This window comes from Balearica regulorum, chromosome 12 (genome assembly GCF_011004875.1).
Source record: "Balearica regulorum gibbericeps isolate bBalReg1 chromosome 12, bBalReg1.pri, whole genome shotgun sequence".
NCBI lineage: Eukaryota > Metazoa > Chordata > Aves > Gruiformes > Gruidae > Balearica > Balearica regulorum.
In genome coordinates this window covers 20623438-20650524 of record NC_046195.1, presented here as the reverse complement: position 1 = coordinate 20650524, position 27087 = coordinate 20623438, and the positions used below count along the sequence as shown (strand labels likewise).

The window sequence follows — 27087 nt, the reverse complement described above, 5'->3', positions numbered from 1 at the left end:
ACAGGCAGAAGGTTGTAGCTCCATACTCCGTTTTCCATGGACTCGGTCGTCCCAGCCGTGCAGGAGCAGCGTGATGGCCGCGGCTCGGCAGCACCGAGCACTTGCTGAGCTCCCTTGCCCAGGCAAAACTCCCACCGCGGTGGGGCTGACCCCGCTGCAGCAGAAGGGAAAATGAAGAGTGAATTACCGGCGCTGGTGCTGTTTGCTGTCGGCCCGATAAAAATGGCACCTTGCCCAAGTCTTCTATAAATCACAGGTTCCATTCGGAAAGGAGTTTTCTGTGATAATTAATGAGCCAGTATAAAGACATTAAATGGAGAATGTGTGGTGATAGAAAGGCTTGTCATTCACTGAGCCATCTTCCCCCATGTGAATAACCACGAGGGAACAAAGGCCAAACTCCTTATAGACTGAAGTGCACTATCTCTGATAGCTGGGAATGAAGTAATTCTCTGAAAATAACAAAGGCGCAGTGAAATACATTAGTAAACTAATTACAAGAGAGCTGGTAAAACCAGATGCTGAAAATTTAAAGCTATTATTGGAATGATTGCTAGCAGAAAAATGGGGGCTGACAACAAAAAATTAAAAAATGCATCTCATTTAAAATTCATTAGCCTGTAAATCAGGACAGCTCCCTGTCTTGAAGCGGCACTGATGGCATTTCCGTGGGCAGTCACGATGAAAAGCTTCCTTTCCTTCACCTTTCTGGATTCCACCGTCGCCTCCAGAGATGCCGAAACAATGCGTGCGCTCGTTGGCGAGCACGAAAAAATCCGGGATGGCCGCTGGCTTTGCAGAGCGGGAGGTCTGAGCAGGGATGTTTCTGCCTAGAGGTCTTGCAAGGGCTGCAGGATAACGCCTCGCGCTGGGATGGCTCGTTGCCTCTCCAAGCTGATAAAAAGTAGGATTGCTCATCCACGCTCGATATCGGAAGTGGTTGGCTGCAAACAAAGTGGTCCGGGGCCAAAACCGGCTGCGCGGGAGCTTCCTCTTCCATCATCTCCATCAATATTTGGGAGAGGGAGGGAAAACATTCTTATTGTGCAACAAATCAAAATGGTAACTATGTAATTTGTCTTAATTGTGTATGTCGGAGTCGGAAAAACACGAGGAGCTCCGGATGGGAATCTGGCAGGAAGAGACCTGCCTGCTGGCAGCGTGCTGCACGCTTTGCTTTGCCCTGGCCGAGCCAGCCTCTCCCAGAGGCTTGCCGGACATCTTGCCTTTCATTTTCTCATTATTTTGGGGGTCTGCAGGGGCACTCGAGTAGGATAATTCATAGGTATTTTGCAAAGAACAAACGCGCGCTTCGGAGGGAAGCCCGGGAGGCGGCGAGGTCCTGAAGAAGCCGTTGCCCGAAGCGGGGTGAGCTGTGGGTGCAACAGGAGGGAGCATCTTCTTGGGATGCTGGAGGGGAGCTCTGCTTTGGGATGGGGGACCCTCGTGTGGTGCCGGGGTGTCCCCCACTCAAGAAGTCACCCCGCAGAAACGCAGGAGCCCTTCGTGGTGACTAGTACCGCTGGGAGGTGTGACAGCAGCCAGTGTTGCCCGGCCAGCATCACCCTCGGTGCCGGAGCACTGTAACCATGACGGATAACCTCCTCCTGCACTGCAGAATCGCTAGCCCCATATGCGGTCCGCCCGAGCAAATTAAGAGTTGTTTATGACATTTAATACTCCCCCTTCCCTCCAGCGGCAGGGCGGCAGGACCACAGGTTTGCCTTTGCAAATGGTCGCCTCAGGATACACTAAACGCTGTCATGAGCCAGAGAGCAATTTCGTCTTGAAAAATTACTGCAATAGCGCTCCCTGATAAAGGTCTCTCCCAGCAATGCCTCCTTCTCCGCCAGAAACTTCTTCTCTCCCTGAAACCAATTTGAGAGTGCTAAAAGGGCTGTTTATTAGTTGATTCCCCTGCAAAACAAGAGGGTGCCGGAAGATGAATAACCACCTTGGGCTGTCTGCCATGCTGCTCTGCCTAGCAGGTAACGTGATGGTATTCTGCCGCGTACTCCGAACAAGGAGGGAAGTGAGAAATTGGGTCTGGGAGATGGCCAAGATGCATCTCTTGAAGTGATTTCTGAGGAGCAGCGTCGCCTCGTGGGTAGAGCGTGCCATTGGTACTCGAGGGATGGCGCAGGATTTGGGTTGTGACTGTGAGCGTCACTTTGTGTCCCCTGTGCCTGACCGACGTGTTTATCGGAAAGGTTTGAGGATGCTCAGGCAGCCCTGGTTGCTCGCCGGGCTTCCGAGAAAGCGTTTGTGCTGATGCACCGGCACTTGCTGCTCCTTGTGTCCAGGCTGGGATGATTTCTGGCTGCAGCCGTGTTGCAGGAGGTCTTGGGTCTGAGCAGGCAGCGTTTGGGCTGCCCGAGGGAGAGCGTGGTGAAGGCCAGCAGCTTTCAGGGGATTCCTCTGGCACAGGCAGCTCTCTGTCCTCCCAAGTCAAGGTAGCGAGGGTGGTGGGGTGTCGGGTGGTGGGGATGCTCCCTGGCATGCTCTACTGGGACACTGTGGGCACAGCATCTCTCCGGAGGGATGGCACTTTGTCAGCCGTATAGAAATTGCGAGATATTTCAGTTTAAAACAGCCTTCGGGGTGTGTGGGCCCCGTTCATTTCCATGCGTGGCGCAGAGACTGCACGTATCCGGACAAAAACCTTTCCCACTCATGGGAGAGTACCCCTGCATCAACAATTGATGGCGTTGTAGTTATTTTTCCAATAAGCGAGCTGTAATCAATACCATAAATCTACTAAACGTTCTTTAGGATCGGGAGACCGACTTGGAGGCAACGTGTGATTGTGCAGGATGTGCTGGCGGTGGGGAGCGCGTCCAAGGGAGCCTCAGGAAGAGGAGTAGAGCTGCCGCACGGGCGTTTGAAGGTTTTCCAGGTGCCACGATAAAGTCCCTCCAGGGACCTTTGCAGGAACGACCCGTCCTTCTCCTCCCAGCCCTGGTCCTTTGCTTCTGCAGGGCAGGGGGAGCAACCAGGGACCCCCGGGCACGTTCCCTCTGACCCTGTTCCTCCCGCGCTCTGCGTGCAGTGGGGATGTGCTCGTTACCTTCCGAGGATATTTATCAGCCCCAGTAGGGCTCTCTGTTTTTTTCCACTTGCTTCTCAAAGCACCAAAACAAACAATAAATCACGGGGCGGTAGAATCCATCGGCACCGCTCGTTGCAGTGCGGCGGGGAGGTGACCTGAGCTGGATTTGGCTCACAGTCATTTCACGTGTTATGCAAAAAATTGAGAAGCATTAGTTCCAGCTCAGGCAGCAATTTGCTTCCTGGTGGACTTGAGTCATGAAGCGGCAGATTGTTTTTTCCCCTCCTCTCGTAAAATCTCTGTTGCACGTTCCCTCCCGTGGGCAGCTGCTGTGTCCCACTGCAAGGCATTAGCTCAGTTCTCTCCCTTTCATCCCCATCCCAGGGGCTTAGGACAGGGGAAAAAAACCAGCTCAGGTGGAGACATTGTTCCTCAACCAGAGAAGTCCGTCTGATGGGCTGTCTTCTCAGTCTTGTTTAAATTATTTCACTCAGTTTTGATTGAGTGTGGTAACAACGGAGACACGAGGATGCGAAATGCAGAGAGTGGAGAGCCCGGAGCATCCTCCGTCCCCGCTCTGGGCAGTTGTATCAGCTCGGGGGTAGGGGAGGAACCAACAGCCAAAGCAAAAGAGGAATAAGCATTTGTTTGCAAATATTGCAAACAGAAAGTGTGCAGGACCGACCCTCTTTCCCTCTGCGTCTGCCCAGCACGGAGGGAGATGGGGCTTCTTCGCTCTCTCATCTCACCGTGGATTTTGGTTCCTCTTAAATGAGCTACGTTCCTCCAAAATGTCTTCCCTGCTTCAAACCCTCCAGAGTCTTGCAGCCCGTTTTCTTTTGAGATCTGAGGCCCAACGCGGACAATAGAGATTTGGGATTTTCACCCCTGTGATTAGTGGGCAGGGGCAGAGGGGATTTTCCTCTGTGCTGGGAGAGGCACGGCTGGTCTTTAATATTTCCCTCCCTTTCCAAAGCTGAGAGAAAGGCGATTTTTCTTCCCTTTAGATGTGAGCGAAGGCCCCCGCTCCTGCTACTCCTGGAGAATTAAATAGATAAATGGGCGGCGCTGTTGTTCACGCTTCACTATGCACAAAGCAACTTGCATTCAAAATTGGGCTGATGGCAGTTCAGCAACAACCTCGCACAATAGCATCATTAGACACGCAGGGCCGGCTCGCAGGCACGGAGGCTGCTCTGCAGCTGGAGTAGCCACCGGGCTACTGTGACGTGGGCTTTTTTAATCTTTATAAAAATGCATCTTAAAAAAAATTAAATAAATAAAAATTGGAGAGAAAGAAGATAGAGTGTCTTTCTCTTAAAGACTTGGGAAAGCGTCCCTGTTTGATGGCAGGGGGAAGAGAGGAGAGGATGGGATTTGTGGTGTCCGTACGCCCCCCATCTTTTGTGCCGGCTCTTTCTTGCAAGCGAATCCTCCATTTCCAGAGCGCAGAGTGGAGCAAAGAAGGGACCTGTGTTTGCGAAGCCTTCTCCTGCCGACTTCCTTGAAAATATTCCCTGGCAGGTTGCTAACTTAATGGTGATGGTCTCCTAAGTCCCGAGGGAATGGAAGCAGTTGTGATGCCTCTGCTTGCTTTGGGGTAGGGAAAGTGTTTGGGAAGGAGTTGAGATGCCAAGGAGGATGGGTGCGTAACGAATCTTACAGCTACGGCGGGTTGGTCCTGCTGGAGCTGTCAGTCTGATTTGAGAAGGGTTCAGGGCTGGGTTTAATTGGCATCGTGGTCATTGTATTTATAACTGCCCCGACTTCTGCTGACCCGACGGGAAATTCAATTTTATTAGTAAGTTGGAAATTCAGTATGAAAATCAGCAGCTGTCGCCAGCGTCAGGACGGAGCCACTCATGGAAGGGGTCGGCTCTGCCCACGGCTGCTTCTCTCACACCGGGCAAACCATTTGCCTCCTGGGCTTCACCTTCATCAGTGGTAATGGAGCTAACGAAGCTTGCCCTCCTTGGCAGGAGCGTCTCGGAGCCCAGGCACATCCCCGTTAAACTCCTGTTCCTTGTACCGTGTTAACTTGGAGGCATTTTACCCACGTGCCTCCGTTGGAAGAGGTCTGAATTTAACAGGTTGGTGCCAGAAACGTGGAGAAAAGGTCTTTGCTTGCGGGCTGCCTGGTGTCAGTGAGTGTTTGGGGGTGCTCAGCTCCTCCCCAGCATCCTCCCGTGTCAGAGCCAACCTGGCTGTCTGTTTGCCCGTAAGTAATTTAAAAGCCAAAAGCAATGTGATTGCAGGGCTAGCTGGGCTTCCCAAATACTCTCCTAACACCAGGCTTGGCACTGAACCTTTCAAGTCTTCTTCCTCCCCTTGTGCCTGCAGTTGATAATAATATTTGCCTTTTAATGATTCTAACAGGCCTGGGATTTGCTTTGACATACCAAGTTAATGTTTTCTTTTTCTATATCAAATCTAGGTCAATCTCCAGCTTAGCACTAATGCTATACTGAGCAAAAAAGGATTGGCCACTAATGGTTTCAATTTAGTTTCTCATGGAGTAAAGAGAATTTAATTCGATACCTATTTTCATTTTTATTCCATCGACCTTTCCATGGGGCATGTTAGGATGGAGAGAGTGTGCTTCGATTAGAGGAGACCCAGCAAATTCATTTACCAGAACAAATCCTCTGTGGATATGGATGAGGATAAGCATTGCTGCTCACCTGCACTAGGTCCGTAGGACATGCCTTCGGGAACTGCATCCTGGTGAGGGCTAGGTGATGGGAGATCCTGAGATGAGGTTCTTTTCAGGGAAGAGTCTCACCTGTGATCCAAGCTCATCCTAGTTGAGGTCCTCCATGATACCATACAGGGGAAGAAGAGATGAAGAGTAACTCCTCTCCCTCGTGCATTAGTGTGGCTGTAGACAACTCAGCCTGACTCTAGCCTTGGCCAACGTCTTTGGGAGAAGGTGCACCCATGCCTGCAGCGTGGGAGGGCTGCTAGGACCATTCCCCATCTCCTGTGAGCCCATTTTATTCCGTCTTTCCCTGCCCTGTGCTGCTTTGTGTGTACCATGGCCAAAATCCAGGTGTGATGGTAGCAGAAGCTCTGAGACACCGTGTCGTGGAGCATCAATGAACGTGCGCGTGATTTGGGTCTGATTTCATGGCTTGGGTGACTACCCTACGCTCACGGTGTGTGCAGACGGTACCATGCTACACGTGGAGATGGCAGAGGGAAGTTTAGTGGGAACAGGGTGACGTTCACCCTGTCTGATGACAGTAAGAAGGGGCCTGGGGCAGCACCAGTTCCTCCGTTGGCACGTGGATGCTGCACTGCTGGCTGACAGAGTCTGCAGGCAGATGGATTAGAGGGTGCCTCCCCTCTTAGGAGCTCGCGGGTGAATATTGTGATTGCATGTATTTATTTTTAAAATGATTATAGCCATTAGCATAGAAATGAGATGCAGCTCCCTGGCTGCTGGCCAACCCCACCGGGGCTGCTGTACAGCTCTTCTCCGTGGCGGCTGAAACAATAGCGCCCGGCTGATAACGGGGGTCCTGGCTTTCGCCGCTGAAAGACAAGTGACAAATAGGAGCAAGCTCTCCTCTGTATGAGTTTGTTACAGTCAGTTGGGACGTATATAAAACCCTCACGTGGGTCAGCAGAGATGTAGCCCCTCCGAGCGATGCCCTGTGAAGCAGCTGTACTCTTATCCCTCTCCTCTCCTTACGCCCAGTGATTTATTTCCAGGCTGAAAACAGCATCCCAGGTAATCACTCGCGTTCGAGTTTTGTTGCTGTTTTACAGGAGATGCTACAAAAGCTTTTGTCTCTGCAACTGTAAATAAACTCGTAAACCTGTGTTAAAAATAGCATTTTGTAGCTCGGTGCATGAATTTTTAATGCATCTTCTGCAAACCAGCTGGTCTTGGCAAGGGTCACAGTGTTTCCTAGGCATTTAACATAAAACTGTGCTTCAAAGCCACATTATAGGGTCATTGAAAAGTAATATTTTACTTAACATCCTCATAACTGAATTATTTATAACTTCCCATGTTTTATTCATGATAAATATTAATACTAGTGTCTTTAAGAGTAGAGGTTATTGCTGCAGTTTTACCTATAAGAGGTGATATTCTTGAAATAAAGGAACAGCAATGAATTCTGTAGCCAGCAGAGCGAAGTCTGTGCCGGGGCTGTTCTCATTCACACCTCCCTCTTCTTATCAACCCTGTCAGCCACCGAAAAACCTCAGCCCTGAGCATCTGTACATTTGAAAGGAATTTTCCTGCAGGCATCTGAGTCTGGTTTTTTGTGGGTTTGTTTTGGTTTTTTTCTTTATTAACGAGCATTGTGTCATTCTCATTAATTCTTGGATTCATTTCTTGGTGAGAGTTCATAAGCTTTGGTTGCAAGATGCTCGCCCTGGTCTGGACCTCCAAATGGCAGCCTTGAAATATTCTGCAGGCTCCCTCGAGTCCTCCTGCCATGGGCACCCCCAGACCCCCCGTTTTTTGAAGCATCCCTTGCCACCTTGGAAGGGGAATCACCTGGTGTGGGTGCCCCCCGCCCCCGCCAGCAGCCTTTGGGCTCCTTCCCACATGGCCGAGTGCTCTGGGCCACGAACAGTCTCATTTCAAGGCTAAATCTGTGTGAATTGGGTAAATTGCCATTCCACCGTTGGTGTCCATCCCTTACCAGAGAGGATATTTGCATTAACTTTCATCTTGGGAAAGGGAAATAAAATTTTGCATGATCTTCGCCTTGTGCTAGTGCGTTCCCATCCGGCTGGAGCATCGCACGGACGCCTCCCGGTCCTGCTCCCGTCGCTGTATCCCGATGTGGGGCCGTGCTGCCCATCCCACCCTCACGGCTGCAAAACCTTACATATTACTTGATCAGCTTAACAAATCTGCAGTCAGCGGGTTGAGAGCGGTGGTTGCGGGAGCCGTGCGGGTTAATGCAACACATATTTAATGTATGATTGCTAATGGCCATCTCCCATCTGCCTGAGCCCAACTGGAGTTTGCAGATGAATGATTACGCTGCCCTGACACATATGCAGCTTGTTCCTTAGCAGAGGTACATTCATTACACTTGATGCATGTAAAAGGGGACGAGGCTTTCTCGCCGGGGAGAGGGGTGTTATCGGGCTGGGGTGGCAGAGCAGGGGGCTCTCCTGGAGTTTATTTTGTATGATAATGTGAGAGATCTTCCCGCGGATGCGGCACTATAAATGAATCATGAGCTAAATAACGCTGGGATGTTTATTAGCTTCGAGTATGTTTATTGCCGAGTCAACAGGCAGCACCTTCCAATTAATTAATAGTAATAATTACTGTATTATTTATGTAGCTCTAACAGCATGCCAGTCTTTCCGCACAATGGTTACAGCTGTGGCTGTGCTGAAACAGGCTGGTCTGTATTCATCCTGCGTGGGCACGCTGAGGTTTGTCGTTCGCCGTCGGGTGGTCCCATCCCCAACAGCCTCGGTGTGCGGAGCTGCTGGGCTCTTGGCAGCTGCTCTTGCTATAAAGGCTGAAGCCTGTTGCTCCACAGCGCGGGGATGTGACCGTTCCTTCTGCGGTGCTGGAAGGCAGAGTATGCAATGAGCTGGAGCACATGCCAAACAGAGATGGAAGTCAGGGGCTGGGAGTTTTACTGGAGTATCTGTGAGCTCTTTTGGTCAAGGTATTTAAGCAAAATAGTCGAGCCCATGCACGTCAGAAGGATGTTTACCGCAAAAAAGACATTAGCAGCAACAGCAAGGATAGGCATCTCTTTTGTGATGTGAGCTTGGATCCAAAACCTGCTGAAGCTGTTGAGAATGACCTCGGATAAATGCCAGTGCGGTGTCCGTGCATCTCACTACCCCAGTAGATGTTGCTGTGGAGCATGTGGGTCATGGAGCACCATCTCCTGTCCTGGCTGAGTCAATCAGTTCAATGTGCAGAGGCAGAAGTATAGCAAGAACTTGCCACCAGTCTTGTTTCTCCATGCAGGAGGTTAGGCTGCAAACCAGCCTTCTGATCTTGCATTACAATCCCATTTGCTGTCTCTGGGAAATCGGGATGTCTCTAGGTCATGTGAAGTTGTTGGCAGTGGATCTCTTTTCACATGTGAATATTTTTGTCTCTCTTTGTGTCTTCCAGCGATGTCCGACTTCCACATCCACCCTCAGAACGCAGTGGTGGAGGAAGGTGGTGTAGCCAGATTCCAGTGCCAGATCCATGGCTTGCCTGAGCCGGTCATCCTCTGGCAAAAGAACCGCATGCCGGTCAACACAGACAATGAAAGGTAGGACGTGTCCGAACCACGTACTGCTGTCCTTTCTCCATGTGGAAAAAAGGTGGCCAGGCTTGCTCTTGCTCTCACAGTTGTGCTAGGACACAACTGATTGGGGCTGAGGGTCTTGGCCAGCGTTCTGCCATGGAAGGCTCTTTCAGTTAATGGTGTGGGTCATCTGGGCTCCATCTGGCCAAACACCATGTAGAAATACTGCATCTCCCAGGAGAGGCAGATAAAGCCTGTTAGTTGATTTTGGAGGGGGCAAGGGCTTGCATTGACCTTCCCTGATCAGCCCTCCTCCAGGTTTACTTTCCAGCATGAAGAGCCCACCCAGCAGTCCTAGCAGGGCCAGGGTAGCTTTGGCATCCGTCATCCCTCCACGGCTCTATTTTGCGCAAGTCTGTCCGAGCCAGATCCATCACTCGGGGTCTTCCATGTGGGTCCTGTGCTCTTGCAAATGCTGAATTACACTGTGGCTGCTAGACTTCCCTTCCCAGGTGGACTCCCTCATGATGCTTTGTGTGTGGCAGCAGGGAAGCTCTGCAGAGAGCATCCCGCAGCGCCCCGGGCTGTCGTTTCCCGTGCAACCACCCTGAAGAGAAACCCCAGCTGCCCCCCTTCCCCAGCCTAGACCTGGGATGGCACGTCCTCGCTTCCTGTGTTTGACAGGCTGCTCCCTTCGTGTCGGAAACGTCCCTCATCACGGTTTGATCCTCTGAGCGGCGGTGGGGCCCGTCGGAGGACAGGTGGCAGGAAACGCGTGCTCCGTGCCGGCAGCCTCCGGCGGTCCCAGCTGTGGCTCGGGAACCACACAACCGATGGTGGGAGACAATCGGTCGCAGGACACCTCGATCGCGAATTGACATCCATGCGTTGGGAATAGGCGAAACCAGGAAGCTGTAAATATTTTCCTGAAAGCCCCTATTCTTAAAAATGTCAGTTCGGCAGCAGAACGTGGTTGGGTTCTTTGGAGGCAGGAGAAAACACGAGGGCTGGAACAATGCCTGACCTTTTCAGTGTTACGGTGAACTTACAGTAGAACGACCCAAGAGGCCCAACCCTGCTGTGGAAAACTGCAACTGTCAGGTTTTGTTTTTCCTTGTGTTTTTCATCTGAGCTTTTTTTAGCCCAGCACAGGGTTGATTCCTTAAACTTGATCTCCTCTGAAGGCTCCTTACTCACACAAGCGCTAAACTGGGGATGTGGTAGAACAGGGTGACTGGTCCAAGCTGGTATCAGCAGAAGTAAGGGGTGCAGAACTGGGCCTGATGCCTTGTGTGCATCCCAGTGAGATGTAGCAGGACAGATGAAGTTCCCTTGAAGTCCTTCATGCATTATTGCCCCTTTCCACTTGAGCCCAGAGTCACGAGTGTGGAGATGACCAGGCATGTGGCAGGGATTTGAGAGTGACCAGGACTTCTTTTCTGCAAGGCCGAGGAGCCCCAAGACTGAGGAGCTCCAAGGCTGAGGAGCTCCAAGACTGAGGAGCCCCAAGGCTGAGGAGCCCCAAGGCTGAGGAGCCCCAAGGCTGAGGAGCCCCAAGGCTGAGGAGCTCCAAGACTGAGGAGCCCCAAGACTGAGGAGCCCCAAGGCTGAGCAGCCCCAAGGCTGAGGAGCTCCAAGACTGAGGAGCCCCAAGGCTGAGCAGCCCCAAGGCTGAGGAGCCCCAAGACTGAGGAGCCCCAAGGCTGAGGAGCCCCAAGGCTGAGGAGCCCCAAGGCTGAGGAGCCCCAAGGCTGAGCAGCCCCAAGGCTGAGCAGCCCCAAGACTGAGGAGCCCCAAGGCTGAGGAGCCCCAAGGCTGAGGAGCCCCAAGACTGAGGAGCCCCAAGACTGAGGAGCCCCAAGGCTGAGCAGCCCCAAGGCTGAGGAGCTCCAAGACTGAGGAGCCCCAAGGCTGAGCAGCCCCAAGGCTGAGGAGCTCCAAGACTGAGGAGCCCCAAGGCTGAGGAGCCCCAAGGCTGAGGAGCCCCAAGGCTGAGGAGCCCCAAGGCTGAGGAGCTCCAAGGCTGAGGAGCTCCAAGGCTGAGGAGCTCCAAGGCTGAGGAGCTCCAAGACTGAGGAGCTCCAAGACTTTTCTCCAACCCAGAGAGCCCCAAGCTGTGCTCATCCCTGCTGCTTCTCCTCCGGGGAGTGGGAGCCTGCCCAAGCCCTGGAGGACATGGGCTAGGAGCAGTTTCCCTATGCTCAGTGTCTCCTGGTTGTGAACAGATTTGGTCTTTTGTAAAAGTAAAGCTGCTAGGGAAGGTTTTTATTGTCAGCTCAGTAGATTAATCTCTGACACCAACGGGCCTGGGTGATGAGGGTTGCTTCTCTAACTAAATTGGATTTCTGCATTAATCACACTTGGTGCATTTCTGCGTATAAAGCGTATATAAATTTGTATGCTGAGTTGTGCACTTGGAAGCTTTGAAGGCAGAATAATAGCTTTGGAATTGAATCTTCTAATGCTGTGGGCAGATTGTTAACAAAAATGAAGGCTTCTTGTGGTATAATTCATCCAAAACAATGGGCATTTTAAAGTCCCAGAGAGATTGCAATCAACTTACGGGACGTGTAAAACTGATTGCTGTCACGCTGCCACCGACACCGAGCCGCGCGTTTGGAACCCAGCGCAGGGAGCAGGTTATAGGCACTTAACCATATGCTGATATGGAAAAAGATATTCTTCATCTTCCAGACGGAAATGGATTATTAACTCATCACAGTGTAATGACTTACTACCAGCCAATTTAAACACACGGTTGCCAAGCAACCTGTAATGTATGTATACATATATGTGTGTATGCATGCATGATTTAAATGTACCTATGTTTTAAATATATAAAATATTTATTGATATTTGTGTATGTCCACTCAATATCTACTTCAAATATGCCTTTCCGCGCGTTTGAGGTTTTAAGGTTATGTGGATGTGAGTCCTGGACCTGGAGCTGGGAGCGTGGAGCACGCGCTTCCCCTGACGCTGGTCCACGGTCACTGTGCTTCAGCTGCTGAGTGATAACCCACGCGTCAGCCGTGTTCACCTGCAAATGCGCCGCCAAAGCTTTTCCACAGGTTAAATAGGAAGCATCTAATTTGTACCCTTCCAGCAGAAGTCACGCTTTCTCAAGGATGCATCAGAAGATGTAGAAAGGGAACGTATCTCCCTGTAAAAGAACACCAGAGGCTCAAATATCAAAAAAAAAAAAAAAAAAAGAACTGATGCAGTGATAAGCGTGGGCTCAGCCTGATTCTCGGGTGGTATTGTCACCTCTGGAGCGGGATGGGGGGAGCCAGCCCGCCTCACCCGGCTGGGTGTGCAGCCTGCTTTCACATCGTGGCCTGCTTTGCAAGTTTTTGTTTCTGCTTTTCTCTTCCCGTAGGTACACGCTGCTTCCCAAGGGGGTCCTGCAGATTACGGGACTGAGGGCAGAAGACAGTGGGATTTTTCACTGCGTCGCTACCAATATTGCTAATGTGAAGTTCAGCCGGGAGGCCAGACTCACCGTGTCAGGTTAGTGCCAGTAAACGCTGTCCTGACCGTCTTTCTGTTGTCTTCTTCCCACTGCTGTTCTGGACCAGGACAGTTTAAGTGAGCTTCAGGCCAACGGCACTGAGAACATCCCTCTGGCCAGCCGTCGCACCTTCCTTGGTCTGGGTTGTTATTAGTTCCTGCCAGATCAGTCCATTTGGTAGCAGAGAAATCTGTCTCTCTGCCTTTAAATTAGCGCCAGTTGCTGGGTAGAGGAAGGACTGTGAGAAAATGAGTTACAGCAGCTTTACATTAAATAAATTCTTTTGGAAATGTGGAGGATTCATCATTTCCTTATGAGACCTGCCCACTCTGGAAGTAATTGCAGCACACAGGGTAATCAATTATTTATCTAATGGGGGAATTATGTTCTGTAGGCTGTTAGCATTGCATTGCGACCGAAGCGGGCTAACCTTTCTTTGGAAGACGAGAAGGAGAAGCCCTGAGCACCCCGGGCTGAACTTTGACTTGGTTCTCCTTCACGTTTGAAGTCAGTGGCTGAACCAGGTTTTCACCTCTGAAAGCTCCAGCTGAAGAAATGACGATGCCTTATGGTCTCCTCTCCAAAAAAAAGGGCCAAAATCACACACTTGCTGTTTGGTTTCATGCTGCCGGAGGTAGGACGTGCTGAAGCTATAAGGGCAAACCCAAGCGACCCACATCCACGCTTTGCATGTGCGCACGTTTGGCCTGTTCATGAAAGCGCACAGAGTGGCATGTGGAAGCGCTGACCCTGGGCGCAGGGAAGGAAGGATTAGGGTGCAAATACACAACCAGGTTTCCATGGCTGTGCTGCCCTCCGGACCCTGTTAGCTGTCCGTGTGGGACCCAGGCTGACCTCTTAGAGCCTCTTTCGAGCAATAACTCATCAGCCCATTTCTAAACCTGGTATTAGATTGTCACCTTCTAGTTAGGCTTGCTTTGTCTGTCAGTCTTTCTAATTTAAAATGCTTTTAGGTTCAGAAACCTCCCTTGATGTTTCAGTAGCTGCTCCTAGTATGAAGGAAGTGGGAAGTACTAAGTCAAATCATACAACCCAGCCCGATCGAGCAGTCAGGAGTGCAGGACACCTTTGTGCCCTCTTCTTAGAAATGCCTTTGATATGCTCAACCTCCTCGTATGAAAACAGGACAGCTTGCTTTTCCTGGCAGAGCATTTGTGGGTTACCTTCAGAGAAGGTAAGAGTGCCAAAGAAGTAGTCACTTGGCAGGGTGGCCTCTGAGATACAGGACTCCGTGCAGGACAGAACCCCCCCTGAGATGCTGGGTACCCACTGTGGTCCCCTCCGACAGCAGTGGTGATGTGTCCATGGCTCTTGGGTAGGGGACCAGCCTAGATTCCCTGTGGAAATGGAGACGACAGTTTTGGAGATAAGAACCAAGGGAAATGTGCACAGGACCGGTTGGGGGGGGTGTGTTTCTCTGGGAGCTTTTTTTATTTGCAGCAAAGGGTCTTCCCCCCTCCGTGAGCTGTGATGCTCCTGTCCAGCAGATACACGGAATTGCTGGTGCCCGGTGGCTGGAGGCTTGCCAGCGTCCGCTCCGATCTCACAGCCTGCCTTCGCCCTCCGAAACCGCTGCCTGGCCAGTGCTGCTGGAGTAGGAGACCCAACGCCTGTAACCGAGTGTCAGATTTAGTTTCTGCCGACTGTAAAAAAGCAGCACGTGTGCAATGGGGTGAAGCTGAGGAAAGAGTGATGCCGTGTGTATCGACTCTGACGGGGAAAGCAGGCGGGTTAACTGGTTCTGAAAGACCCGGGAGCTTTTGATGCCTGGTACTGATCTGTTTTCTTGATCAATGGGAACGGTAGCCACACGGAGAGAAAAGGGAACAGTAAATTATCAATGCGGTGAAGATCTTTGCATCCATTTACTGGCCTGAGTTATTATTTCTCGCAGGGCAGAAAGTGCTAGTTGTTCTCATCTGACCATCCCTCATTTCGGATAGATTTTTTCCAGGTTTCCTGTCTGTGAAGCGTTTGTGGGTTTTCTCTTCCTTAAAGCAGTCGAATGATGTAAGTGCACCGTGTCAGTGTCTGTCGAAGGGCTTGGACCTTCAGAGCTGCTGTAATGGGACGTTTGCATGCTCTCAGCCCATGGAGAACCCCTTGCACCTCAGGGAGAAATGTTTATGCTCTGTGGTGTTCGCACATAAATACCTGTTAGACCAAGACAGCAGGTACGTGCTAGGATGTTAACCCAAGGCTTTGGCGCAGCAGCAGCGGCTGTGCTGTGCCGCAGAGGTAACACGGAGACGTTGCTTCCCTGGTGCGGGTGTCGCGTCAGTAAATACTGAGCTAACGCGAGTGCCGTTGTGCACACGTTGTTAGGCGTGATGGGGTAAGCAGTAACCTTGCAAATCTGTCCATCGCTTCCCTTTTGTGTAGAGAGGTAAAGGGAACGGCGCTCTCTGCTCTTCGTCGTGGCGGGAGGGTTCCCTCTCCTCTTAATGGGGCAGCAACTTCAGCCAATGCTTCACCCACCGGGTCCACCTCTCCGGGGATTCCAAACTGAGCCCTGGGTGGGGAAGGAGGAGGGAGAGGATGGAGGTGGGCGCTGGGAGCCCCTGCCACAGCCCGGCTGGAGGAGGAGGAGGGTGGCTGCCTCTGGGGGACGAAGGAGCCTGCTCGCAGCACTTTCATTCCTCTCGCCAGCAGCGGTGGTGGGGCTGCTGGCAGCGAGCGGCACGGATATGTCTTCCAGCCTTACTGATTGATTATTTTCAAGTGGCTGCTTAGCGGAGGTGCTCCCGAGGGGCTGCCTGCGCTGACACCTTTCCAGCGCGAGCTGCGGCTCTCTCTGCTGCTGTCCTTTTGATCAAGATCTAACAGCCTGCGCTGGCGACGCTCCCATCCCTGCCGGAGTGCCTGTCACTCCTGGCGGTGCCGGGGACCTCCCCATCCTCGCGACTGCTGCTGGCAGAGTCCCTGGGGACCACGTGCATCATTAGAGCCTTTTTCCCTTTCAAAACAATCCCCCCCCGCGTTGCCCTGAACCCTGTTGTGCTCCGGCAACGTTCACCTGCCACGAGTCTCTTGATTTGTCACTCCTTCCTTCCTGACCCTGCAGCAAAGAGCTTTTCTGGTTGCAGAAGGAAACCTCCTCCTCGATGGTCGGGCACGATCAGCCCCTTTGCATGGTGCTGGCGTCTGACCCCCCCCGTGTCACCGTCCCTTCTGGCCCTGGAGCTGGCACTGCCGTGGGCGTTGGGCTCGGCATCGAGGAGGCAGCAAAGCCGTAAGGGACCTTTACGTGGCCTTTGCAGGAGAAGGTGAGCAGCGGTGGAAATGCCGCTTCCAGAGCTGGGCAGGATTTGGCCAGACTCAGGGAGCTGAGCCCGCACCTGGAAACCTGAATGCATATTTAGGAATCAGAATATAAATCAGAGAGTGTGATTTTTTTTAATTTTTATTGCCAAAATAGAGTGTTTTCTAAATTCTGCTTTTGTTTCAGCTCCTGTTTACTGATATTCTTGGGTGACCTTGGAAATTCATTTCATTTCTCTGTGTTTTGAAATATTGAAATCACTATATAATACGATGATAAAGTCGTATTATTCTAAGCGTGAACATTTAGTATTGTGATTCAGAACAATAAATCTACTTGGGTTTTAAAGGCACTCCGAGGTACTGAGGGGGAAGGTATTGTTTTTCAGATCTCTTGGGGTTAACCAGCCGGTCATATGAATTTATTGTGCATTCTGGTTCTCATCAAAAAATCTGCATTTTATGGCTTGCAGTGAAATGCATTTAGAGAGAAAGTCAGCTCTTAAGTCACCCTGACACGGTGATTTTTCTTGGATTTTGCCCATTTAGACACAACCTCTGAATCGCCTTAGCGTTTAGCCCCTGTAGGAACAATTAACAAACGAGCCGCTCTGATCTGTGCTTGCCCTTGGACCGCTGCGAAATCCCCCTGCTAATACCCTGACTTCAACCCCGAAGCTGCCGTGAAAGGGGAACGCTAAAAAGTGCAGGAAGAAAAGAAATTTTTTTTCTTGGAGAAAAGCCCTCGCAGATGGGTTTTGGTGGATCACTTCTCTTTTTGGACATTGGAAAGTCCACGTACAAGAGTTGGCGTGGGACAGTCCCTACAGCAAAGCCCGGCCTGTGGCAGAGCTCAGCTCCCCAGCCCTCCCTGTGCCCCTCTCCTTCTCGGGGGGAGACGACCAGCCCAAGTAGTTCTGCAGGTATACAGAGCATTTTTGCCAGCAGCAACTGTCAGATTGTTGGAATTCCTTAAACATTGCTTGACCTCAGCATTTCTGGAGTATAATCCAGCTCTTGTTGGAAATGGGGAGGTTATCATAGAATCACAGAATGGGTTGGGTGGGAAGGGACCTCAAAGCCCATCTAGTTCCAAGCCCCTGCCATGGGCAGGGACACCCTCCACTAGCCCAGGTTGCCCAAAGCCCCATCCAGCCTGGCCTTGAACACTGCCAGGGAGCCAGGGGCAGCCACAGCTTCTCTGGGCAACCTCTGCCAGGGCCTCAGCACCCTCACAGGGAAGAATTTCTTCCTAACATCTAATCTAAATCCATTCCCCCTTGTCCTGTGACCCCCTGCCCTTGTCACCAGTCCCTCTCCAGCTGTCCTGTAGCCCCTTCAGGTACTGGCAGGTTCTCTAAGGTCTTCCTGGAGCCTTCTCTTCTCCAGGCTGAACAACCCCAACTCTCTCAGCCTGTCCTCATAGGAGAGGTTCTCCAGCCCTCTGATCAGCTTCGTGGCCTCCTCTGGACTCTCTCCAACAGCTCCATGTCTCTCCTGTACTGGGGCCCCCAGAGCTGGACACAGTACTGCAGGGGGGTCTCACCAGAGCGGAGTAGAGGGGGAGAATCTCCTCCCTTGACCTGCTGGTCACGCTGCTTTGGATGCAGGATACAGTTTGCTTTCTGGGCAAAATTCTCAGTGTTCCTGTTTACTGATGGAGAATATCTCCTTTCTTCCTCCTCTCCTGCTCCCAACAAATAGTTGTGATATAGGAGTGAAGGCTGACGGGAGCGTTGGCCCAGGGGTAAGGCACTTTTGGGGGACTCAGGAGATGTGGGTTCAGCTGTGTTGTACCTGACACAGGATGACGTTTTTGTCCTCCTGTCTGGTGAAATGCAGTTTCTTTTGCTTATCCTGTGCCTGTCTGGTTTCCAGAGTCCTTGTGCCAGGATTTTATTTTATTATGGGTCTTTGCATCATCTCATACGATGGGTTTCATTCTTGCTTGCTGCCACTTGGTGCTACTGTAGTGCAAATGAACGATTAGTGATTGCATCATGAGCAATGATTGTATCATGATTATATCAGAGCAGTGGGCTGCATCCTCTCCCTGCACCCAGTTACACCAGAGTGGGCCAGGACAGGTGAGGAGATGACCACCCTGTGGGCTGCAGTCATCAGAGGAGTTTCCTTGGGTTCCTTCTCAAAAAAGATCCTCAGCAGGAGTCAGGGACTGGCACCTCCATCGCTCTCTGTGTCCCGGGACACCAGCAGCGAGAGAGGATGCTGGCAGAGAGGCAGATGTGGGCATTGTGGACTGCACAGATTACTTTATGGCTTGAGATGCTGAAAGGTAAAGCAACTCCTTCAGTTATCGGCATCCCTCCCTGCACGAGCTGTCCTGCAGCTTGTGTCATCCCTACGTAACACGTTTATTCCTGCGCACCCGCTCGCTGCAGTTCACGGCGCGGTTCCTTCTTTGTGCTGCCCGTATCTGGGTGTTAACGGGGCTGCTTGTGGCTGGCTCGCTTTTCCGCGGGGTTTTCCCCAGGAATATCAGTGCACACTGAAACACGGTCAGACAATGTGAGTGCCACGCGAACATTGCGCTCCTTTTGTTTGATGTATATCTCAAATTTAGTGAGGATTACACCAGCCACGTCGTTTGTACTTTGAGGATGCATTAAGCCCTCGGTGTTTCCATTAAACAAGAGAGAATCAGACGCCTTTTAACAATGATGCTGTCCTCGCAGGCTCCCACTCCACCGTTTACAAGGACCCCATGATTCTCGTCGGTCCGGAGAACCTCACGCTGACTGTGCACCAGACCGCTGTGCTGGAGTGCATCGCAACGGGCAACCCCCGGCCCATCGTCTCCTGGAGCCGCCTAGGTAAGCCCCGGGATGACCGGGATTTCTTCCTCCTCCTCTCCATTGCCATTGCCTGGGAAATAGGTGGGTGCCACCGACTAGTTCACGCAACAAGTGATTCACCCTTTCCATTCACAGTGAAGTTAATTGTAGGCTTGAAGTGCTTTTTATCCTCATGTCTACACTTTGTTTTTCCTCTCTGCCAAGATCCTGTTTTCACCTGTTAGAAAAGTGGGTTGGTTAAACCTGGAGATGTTTCATGAAAGGTGATAATTTTATCTTTCCTCGAGTGACAGCATCTCCTTCAGCTGCATCAAAAACATCACCGCTGTTGGCCTAGAGAAGCAAAATCATACACAAACACCTTTCACGTAAAACAGACTTGAAAGAAACTTGCTGCCTGCTCAGGGAGTTTTAAAAAAATTTTGGGGGGGAAGAGAGTGTTTAAAGTAGCGTGTCTGAAGCTCTGAAAAAACAAATGCTTGCTGCTGGGGTCCGTGGTTTTTTTTTTTTATTCTGCATGGTAACCAGAGGCAGTGTCTGATGGCATCACACAAGCGAGGAAGAGCAAAGAGCCGTGTTTCTCCCAGTCTGAAAGCAAGCGTTATTTCAGGCTCTACCTTTGTGATAGGAGCTCGGAAACTGTTTCGCTTAGAGCGACACTTCCATTGCCCTACAGAAATCCGTGCTAAGCAAAGAGCCAACGGATCTTGTTTTATCTTCCGGAGCTCGTAACTCCACCTGTGCACACTGTGGGCTTGGGTTCAGTCAGTATTTCCCAAGCCCTTGCGGTGTGCGAGGTCTCGTCATTTTGGCGATGCTAACCTCCCCGAGTGCCCCACGGTGGCCGTGAAGCACAAACAGGGGTTATCCTTATCCTTATCCTCATCCTTATCCTTATCCTTATCCTCATCCTTATCCTGTCGCGTGCTGCTGTGCTGGCTGTGGGACTTCAGCCCCATGGCTCTCCAGGGGTCAGGGTCCAGCTCACGGGAAGAGAGACCCTTCCCACTCCAGAACTGTCTGCCAGGGGACGAGGACATGTTTCCAGCATCAATCGCACAATTTCTCCATGTTTGCATCCTCCAATGGCTTGTAAAATCAGCTGGTGTCTGCCACTAACTGCTTTTTTTTTTCCTCCAGAGCCATAACCGTCAGATTGATGCTGGTTTTAAAATTCCCCAGATACGCTGTATCACTGTTTTGGTTCTGTTGGACACAAGGCGGCTCTATGTTAGCGCTCAACTATAATAAACTACTTTATAATTGCCTTAATTATAAGTGCTTATTACCTTCTTCAAAACACTTGTCTCTCTAGAGCGGTGCAATAATGAAGATGTAATAGCTTCGTGCGATGTTTGTCTGGATGGTCTGAGCTCGGCATTGCCTTCCAACAAAAATAAATTCCGTCTCCACTCCGCTTTGCAGCTCAGCAGCAGAATTCGAGCTACAGAACGGGAAAGAGATCCCGTTCTTTTTCCTGCCCTTCAGCAGGAATGTTTCCTGTCCAAAGCATCGCAAGATCTTGTTTAGCATTACACCGATCTCGACAGCGACGTGGCATTACGGGCTCGCTGATGAGTTGGTGGGTTTGTCATCTCTTTGTAGATGTTTCGGAAGAGCTTTCGTGTCTCTGTGTCTGTGTGATGAGGAGGAGGGAGAGGGGTTTACGCTGGATGGGGAGGTCTTCCGAGCATCTCTCGTGTGGTTTCCTCCCGTGTGAGGTCTTCTTCCCGAAGTTCCTCCTACAGAGCTGATTTAGCTTAAATAACCAGATAATTTATTCAACTTAGAAAAAACCCCACTTTTAATCCACTCCCAGAAATAAAAAAAAAAAATCATGACCACATGGTCGTAGAGAGATGCAGCTGATTTAGCGAGAGGCTTAATTTAAACAAAAAAAGAAGTCGTCAGTTATATACGAACATCTTTCTTGCTTGGTCGAAATAAAGGCGAGTCTTGGCATTGCCGTTGTGCCGGGTCTTTGCACAGGGCATGCTGCCGTCTCCGAGTGTCTCCCTCAAAGCCTTTGCTCACCGTTCTGATGTTGGGGCATTTCCTCTATCAGAAAGGAGCAAAAGAACAATTTTGCTTTTACGGTTTTCTGGTGCAGGGGAAAGCAAGCCATAAGCAACTTCTGCGCTTCTTGCTTTGGCTTTGCTAAAACCTGGCTGCTTTTCAGTGGGAAAGGTAGTTGTATTTTGCTTGGAGGGAATCATTCAAATTCTGGGCCAGTTTTTGAGCGTCACACAATCAATTTTGAATTTAATTTCCTTGGGAATATGTTGTAGCCCCTGACCACAACCAGAATTCCTGTGTCTCGCCGTGCACGAAATGTCAACATTCATTAGAGGAGCAGGCTCTGAGAGAAATGTAAAATCATTAAGGGTTTGTTCGGGGAAGATAGGGCTTTTCCTTTCAGAGCTACACACTTCAGGCTCGGACCTGTATGTGCGCACAAATGAATATCCTGGGCACTTACTGCAAAGCCCTTTTTGAATGAATGACGATTTTAATGTATCCTTACCCTTTAACTGACAGGCCACTGAGCTGGCCTCCATAAAAGGTACCGGGGCAGAATAATAAACTATTTAGAGAGATATAGAAAAGTGAGGCGAGAGAGAAAAGACAATGATTATCTGATAGCGTTATACAGAAGTTGTCAGAAAGGGTCGCACAATGGGAAGGAAATTACTAAAGAGGGAGCCATTCAAGAAGTAAACTATACAACAATTGTAGGAGCCAATTAATTGGTAACTTATTGGACACAGAAGCTTGCAATAGATGGCTGACTGGTTGACAGGAGCACCGTTCCCGTAAGTGTTTAGAAATAATAGAGTAAATTTCACCACTTCACATTCTGAATAGTCAACTGTTGCAATGTACTCTAAATATGCTAATCCACGGTGCCCGGTGTCCGCCGGAGCAGGAGACCCATGTGTCTAAAAAGTGGAAGGCTACTATGGCACAATACAAAGAATTCACAAAAGACCTAAATGATCAACATTAGAAAGTTGTTACTTTCTTTCTACTTGCTACTTATAAAAGAAAGGCGTTCGTGTTGTTGCATATTCATATCGCCTGGCACGTTTTAACGGGTCTCCGTAATTGGTGCCGGTGTGCCAATCACTTGGTTAGCAGGCAGAGAGTGGACTCCAGAAAGTATCACATACACCTTGGGAAAATAAATAATGCGGCTCCCAAACCCCAGGCGTCTTTCATCCAGACTTCGCCCCATGGGGAACCTGGAAGCTTCTACTCATCCATAGCCGGGACATGCTTTGGGAACGTCTCCCAATTTGAGAAAGTCTCCTTTATTCATCGGTTTTCCATCTGCTCTTCACAACCAGCTGAACCTCCCGCTTTGGCCCTCATCAACAGGGAGAATCAGTCAGACATTTCCACCCAGCCCGGCTTGTTTGCAGCCCTCAAATTATCTGCTTTTGACTTCATGAAAAGAAGTAGAAGGTGATGTTAAATGAGCAGCAGTTTCAAGCCTGCGTGGGTCCTGGGAGCTTTGGGAACTGGTCAGCACTGTTAGCTTTTGCAGTCTTTGGGATGTCCTCTGTGGAGAGATGACTTGGTGATGGCAAACGGTGCCAGGAAGGTGGGTTTTCAGGGTTTGGATCCCTTGATCCAAGCTACTCTTCAGGTCTCTGGGTAGGTGAAACAGGGTTAAAATAGATAGCAACCTTCGCAAAGCAGGTGTGAGATACGAGTCCCTCTGCACAGCACTTCTACAAAGTGCTGAGCTTTCTGGATGCAAGGGATTTCTTGTGTAAACACTCTGTATTATTTATATGTGTTGTCAGTGTTACTAAGTTGGACTTGATATTAGCCGAAGAGCTTCTAACCGATCACAGGTTGAGTAGAGTAAGAAGGATGGAGCAGGCTGGGGAAGCTGAGATATTTCTCTAGAAGCCCTTTTCAGCGCTCATTGGAAGGGAGGAATTGAGTAAGAGGCATATGGGATGATCTGGCACGATGATCTTTGCTGGCTGGGAGAGGTGGCCGTGCTCTCTGAATCAAGTGGCAGATCCCCCGAGGTTTCTGAGCTTGGAGAGCTTTGTTCTCCAGGGAAAGGAAAGGTTCTTGGTTGACAGGAGTCGTATGTTCAGACCACCACACCTCTAATTAATAGTTGGAGCTAGACAGGCAACGGAGGACCCATCGATGCTGGTATTTGGATTGTGTGGAGTACCTGCTGCAGGCTGGGTCTTTGCATGCTTAAATTATGTAGCACGTTATAAATAATACAATAAAACTACTGACATTCAAGTCACATTTCTGTGGTATTTCTTAAGGCAACGACGTGATGAAGCATCTAGGTATGGTCACTTCGCATCTTTCACCGGTCCCGTCCCTCCCCCGAGAGAGAGATTTGATTTTTACGCCTATTGTAAATATGGACTTCTAAAAGGTCTAATTTAAAAGATGAAATCAAGTTCAATTTGAATTTAATTCAGACCTCTTTACACTTCAGTTCCAATGATGTTTGAAAAGAATGGTTCCTTCTTATTGCTCATTAAATGTGGGACAGGTCATGTTTTACTGTCCTTTTTATGACCGAGCCATTTACTGCCGCAGTGGCTTGGCCAGCTATGTGATCATTTAATCATTTAATGACATCGTTCTTCTCTCTCTAAAAGACCTGAGCATTTTTCGTTGCAATGCAAATAATGAAGTTGTCTGGCATTGCCTGCCTAATGAAGTTTAAGTTTAAAAATTTCCTGAAAAGCAATATATAAAGAGCATGGCAGGGGATACGTTTGTGAAGTGCTTTGCAGCTTTCGGTCCGTGTTTTGCCGATGTTTCCTAGCCGTTAATCTGAAATGGGATCCCTCATTTCCACGGCTCAGGCTTGCGAGCTGATGAACGTGCGCTGCTCTCGCTAATGCTGCCAGAGACACTTGCTCTCCATCCCATCATGTGCCTTTCCACGGGGATCCAAGCACTTGCTGGGCAGCAAGTTGCAAAGTGCCATTTCTGGGTTGATGGTTAATTTGTCCTTCTCCTTGAGTGCTGCTTTGCTTTCATGGTTTCTCAGTCTGTTCCAGAACCTGTTGGTTATGAATGGCCCAAATCTTTGTAATATTCTTTATTATGCAAAGCCTGATATTCCATCTAAAGCATACGATGGCAAGATAACTTTTAACTAGCCCTGGATGCCTGTCTATGTTGAAGCATGAAGCCTGCTTGAGGTCAAGCGTGAGCCAGGTCTCAGTTAGGGACCACACTGGTGTACACCAGAGGCTACGAAGGAAATCCTTGAGGATAACGGGGTGTCTCGGGGTGACTGCAGCAGACCCATGGCAACTTGAGTTTCCCTCTGTGTTGTCCGTGAAGGTTTCCTATTGCTGGATTACACCAGAAGCAGCCACTGAAGTGGTTGTGTGCCGTGAATATTGGTAACCAGCCTGAGGTCCTTCGGCGCTAAAGGTCCCTGGCAACTGTTCTGCCCGCTGGATGATGATGCATTTTGAAGCAGGTTGGAGGGCTATTATCTAGCATCTCTTGGGAGGTGGCCAACAGGAATGGAAACCAGCTAGAGCATCTCAGGTCTTTCCCCTTGACTGTTGCTTCCTACAGAGCAGTTCTGGTTTTATTGGGCTTCCCTTTCCTTAGCAAGATTACGGCACAGACCAACAGAGCTCCCAGGAGGCATTTTTCAGATTAATTTTTCCTTTCACTAGCCACAACTTTGAAGCACAAGACAGGCTCTTCTGCTGTTGCAGAGCGCACACATATGGAGGGCTCGTAGGATGGTCAGGTGGGGAGATGACCAAGGCTGATCCCATTTCTATAGGTTCTTTGAACTCTTTCATGAGCAAAGGCGAGAGAGGAACCTGGATTCCCGTTTCCCACCTCATGGATGTGTGCTCCCTTTAACTGCTCCTCCAGTAAAACTACTCCCCTGCCTTGCCCCTCTGCTCTGACACATGCTAGGACTGATTTAGAGCTGCCTTTGTCAGCCAGCGTCTCAAAACACAAACCAATGAAACAATAAAAAGCAATAGCCTGATACTAATGAAACACATTGTAATTAGAGCTGGCTGGGAATTTTCCAGCAAAAACAAGCTTTGTTGGAAAAAGGTGAATTCCCTGATACTGAGCTATTTCAGCCTGCCTCAGACCCAGCATTCGGGATGAAGACAGCCCCTTCCAGTTGCGCTTCCAAGCCAGAGCAGCTGAGCACATGTAACCATCCAGCTCAGCATTTGGCTCCTTGGCCCTGAGCTGTTGTGTGTTCAAGAGCTAAGGGATTGAAAATCCAGCGTTCACATAGTTTCCAAAACCAGTGAGACAGATCTGGGCTACAAAAATCCATCAAAGGTTAGCAGGCAAAAAGGCTCAGGATATCCACAAGTCATGAATTGCTGGTGGCTGGGAGAGTGCATCGGGGAAGTACTGCTGTAGGTTGGCTGGTCTTCTCCTTCCCAGAGTGTCTCTGTTGGGAGCAGGCCATTGAGCTGGTTGGATCCTTGGTCAGACTAATGTAAGAACTCACAGAAGCTGATATGATTTAACATGGTTTAACCATTCTATTGAAAAATGTTCTGGGTGCCTTATCTTAATCTGAACACGTGGTTGAAAGCTTTCACGTTTCCTGTGACAGTACCTTGGTTTTCTAAGCAGCACAAAGTATGGTTTTGGGCAAACATCTGACTGAGGATCCTGGTTTTCTCCAGAAGGGAGTTCTGCTAAGAGCATCAGCTAAACCCCATTGACTTTACTTGCAAAATCCCAGTAGCAGAGCACGGCACCATTCCATAAGTACTTAGATTGGACTTCACCAAGGGCTGTGCCCTGGAGAACTTCACACAAAGATCCAGCATGTGACTCTTCTCCTTTTCGCCTTCTTTCAGATGGCCGCCCAATTGGTGTGGAGGGGATCCAGGTGCTGGGGACAGGAAATCTCATGATCTCGGACCTCACCGTGCAGCATTCTGGCATCTATGTGTGCGCCGCGAACAAACCCGGCACTCGGGTGCGAAGGACTGCGCAGGGCAGGCTCGTTGTACAAGGTGAGCAAACCCGGGGCTTGGGGAGTGGTGATGCCCACGTCGCTGTGCCCTCTGCACAGGCTCTACGTGTCGCCTGGGCACTGTGATGGGTTGGGTTGGACAGGTGCTGGCTTTGCTTCTCTGGTGGTATCAGGCAAAGGACTTCTTTTCTAGATACGTGGTTTTCCACGTAGGTCTCTGCGTACCATGCAGATGAGTGGCAACCTCATTCAACTGAGGCCTCAGCTGCATGGGTTGCAATGGTTTCCCACCACATCACAGGCATTTATTTGGCTTAGCAGGCACTGGTTTTTACTTGTTATCATACTTGTACATCTCAGCAGAAAGCCTGGGCTGAATTAATCAGCCAAATTCATCTCTCACCCCTGCATAGTCCTTAGTGATACGGGGACGTGGGCACTGCTCTCATATTGGACCCCTCTACATGACAGATATCGCTCCTGCAGTGATATCCAGGAGTGGATATCACTCATATTATTGTTCTCCAACTGAAGTGGCACAAGTAAGTCTAAAGCCATTTCCAAAAAAGTCCATGAGACTGTTTTCTTTAGCAGTTGACACTGCATCTGAGCCCCTTGCCACATCGTGAGTAAAGCACCCTTTGGGTGCCATGCCCAGGAGATGCAGGTTGCTCCCCTTCCCCACAGCAACTGTCCTGAAATGCCACTTTTAAAGGGTGATCCAGCCCGGAGTAGAGATCAGCACTCAAGAAACCAAACAAATCCCCTCCACATGCTCCGTGCGACCAGTCTCCATGGTGAGAGGAGCCAGGCAAGTATTTCAGAAGGCAAACCCAGCTGGCAGCGTGCTCTGAATGGCAGTAATCCATCCCTGATTACAGGCACTCACCTCCTCTTCAAGCTAGTCCACTTAAAGCATCTCGCGTTCTCATCAGTTCACTCATTAACCATTGACTGATGATATCCTGAATCTAAAATTATACACCTCCTGCCGGAGTGAGCTAATTGAACCTTTCATGTGGTGATGGGGAAAGTGCCCTGCTCCAGCCCTGATGCTCACCTGACAGGTCCCGGGAGTCGCTGGCGCTGATCCGGCACCGCACCGCTTGTGCAGCAGCGGTGGGCCCTGGGTGCTGGCATCCCGTTTCCCCTTTGCCTTGGGAGCAGCGAGGAGCAATGTAGAAAAGGTGTTTATATAGGGCTGCTCATGC

At 50.1% G+C, this 27087-nt stretch overlaps 1 protein-coding gene across 1 annotated transcript in view; it reads left to right on the top strand.

The window, feature by feature from the left end:
* IGDCC3 (immunoglobulin superfamily DCC subclass member 3) overlaps positions 1-27087 on the top strand; it is a 106001-nt gene that overhangs the window by 52859 nt on the left and 26055 nt on the right. Inside the window, exons 3-6 of the mRNA XM_075764763.1 lie at positions 9165-9309; positions 12665-12795; positions 18775-18912; positions 25758-25916. Of these exons, the coding sequence (XP_075620878.1) occupies positions 9165-9309; positions 12665-12795; positions 18775-18912; positions 25758-25916 (573 nt within the window). The remainder of the gene's footprint in view (positions 1-9164; positions 9310-12664; positions 12796-18774; positions 18913-25757; positions 25917-27087) is intronic.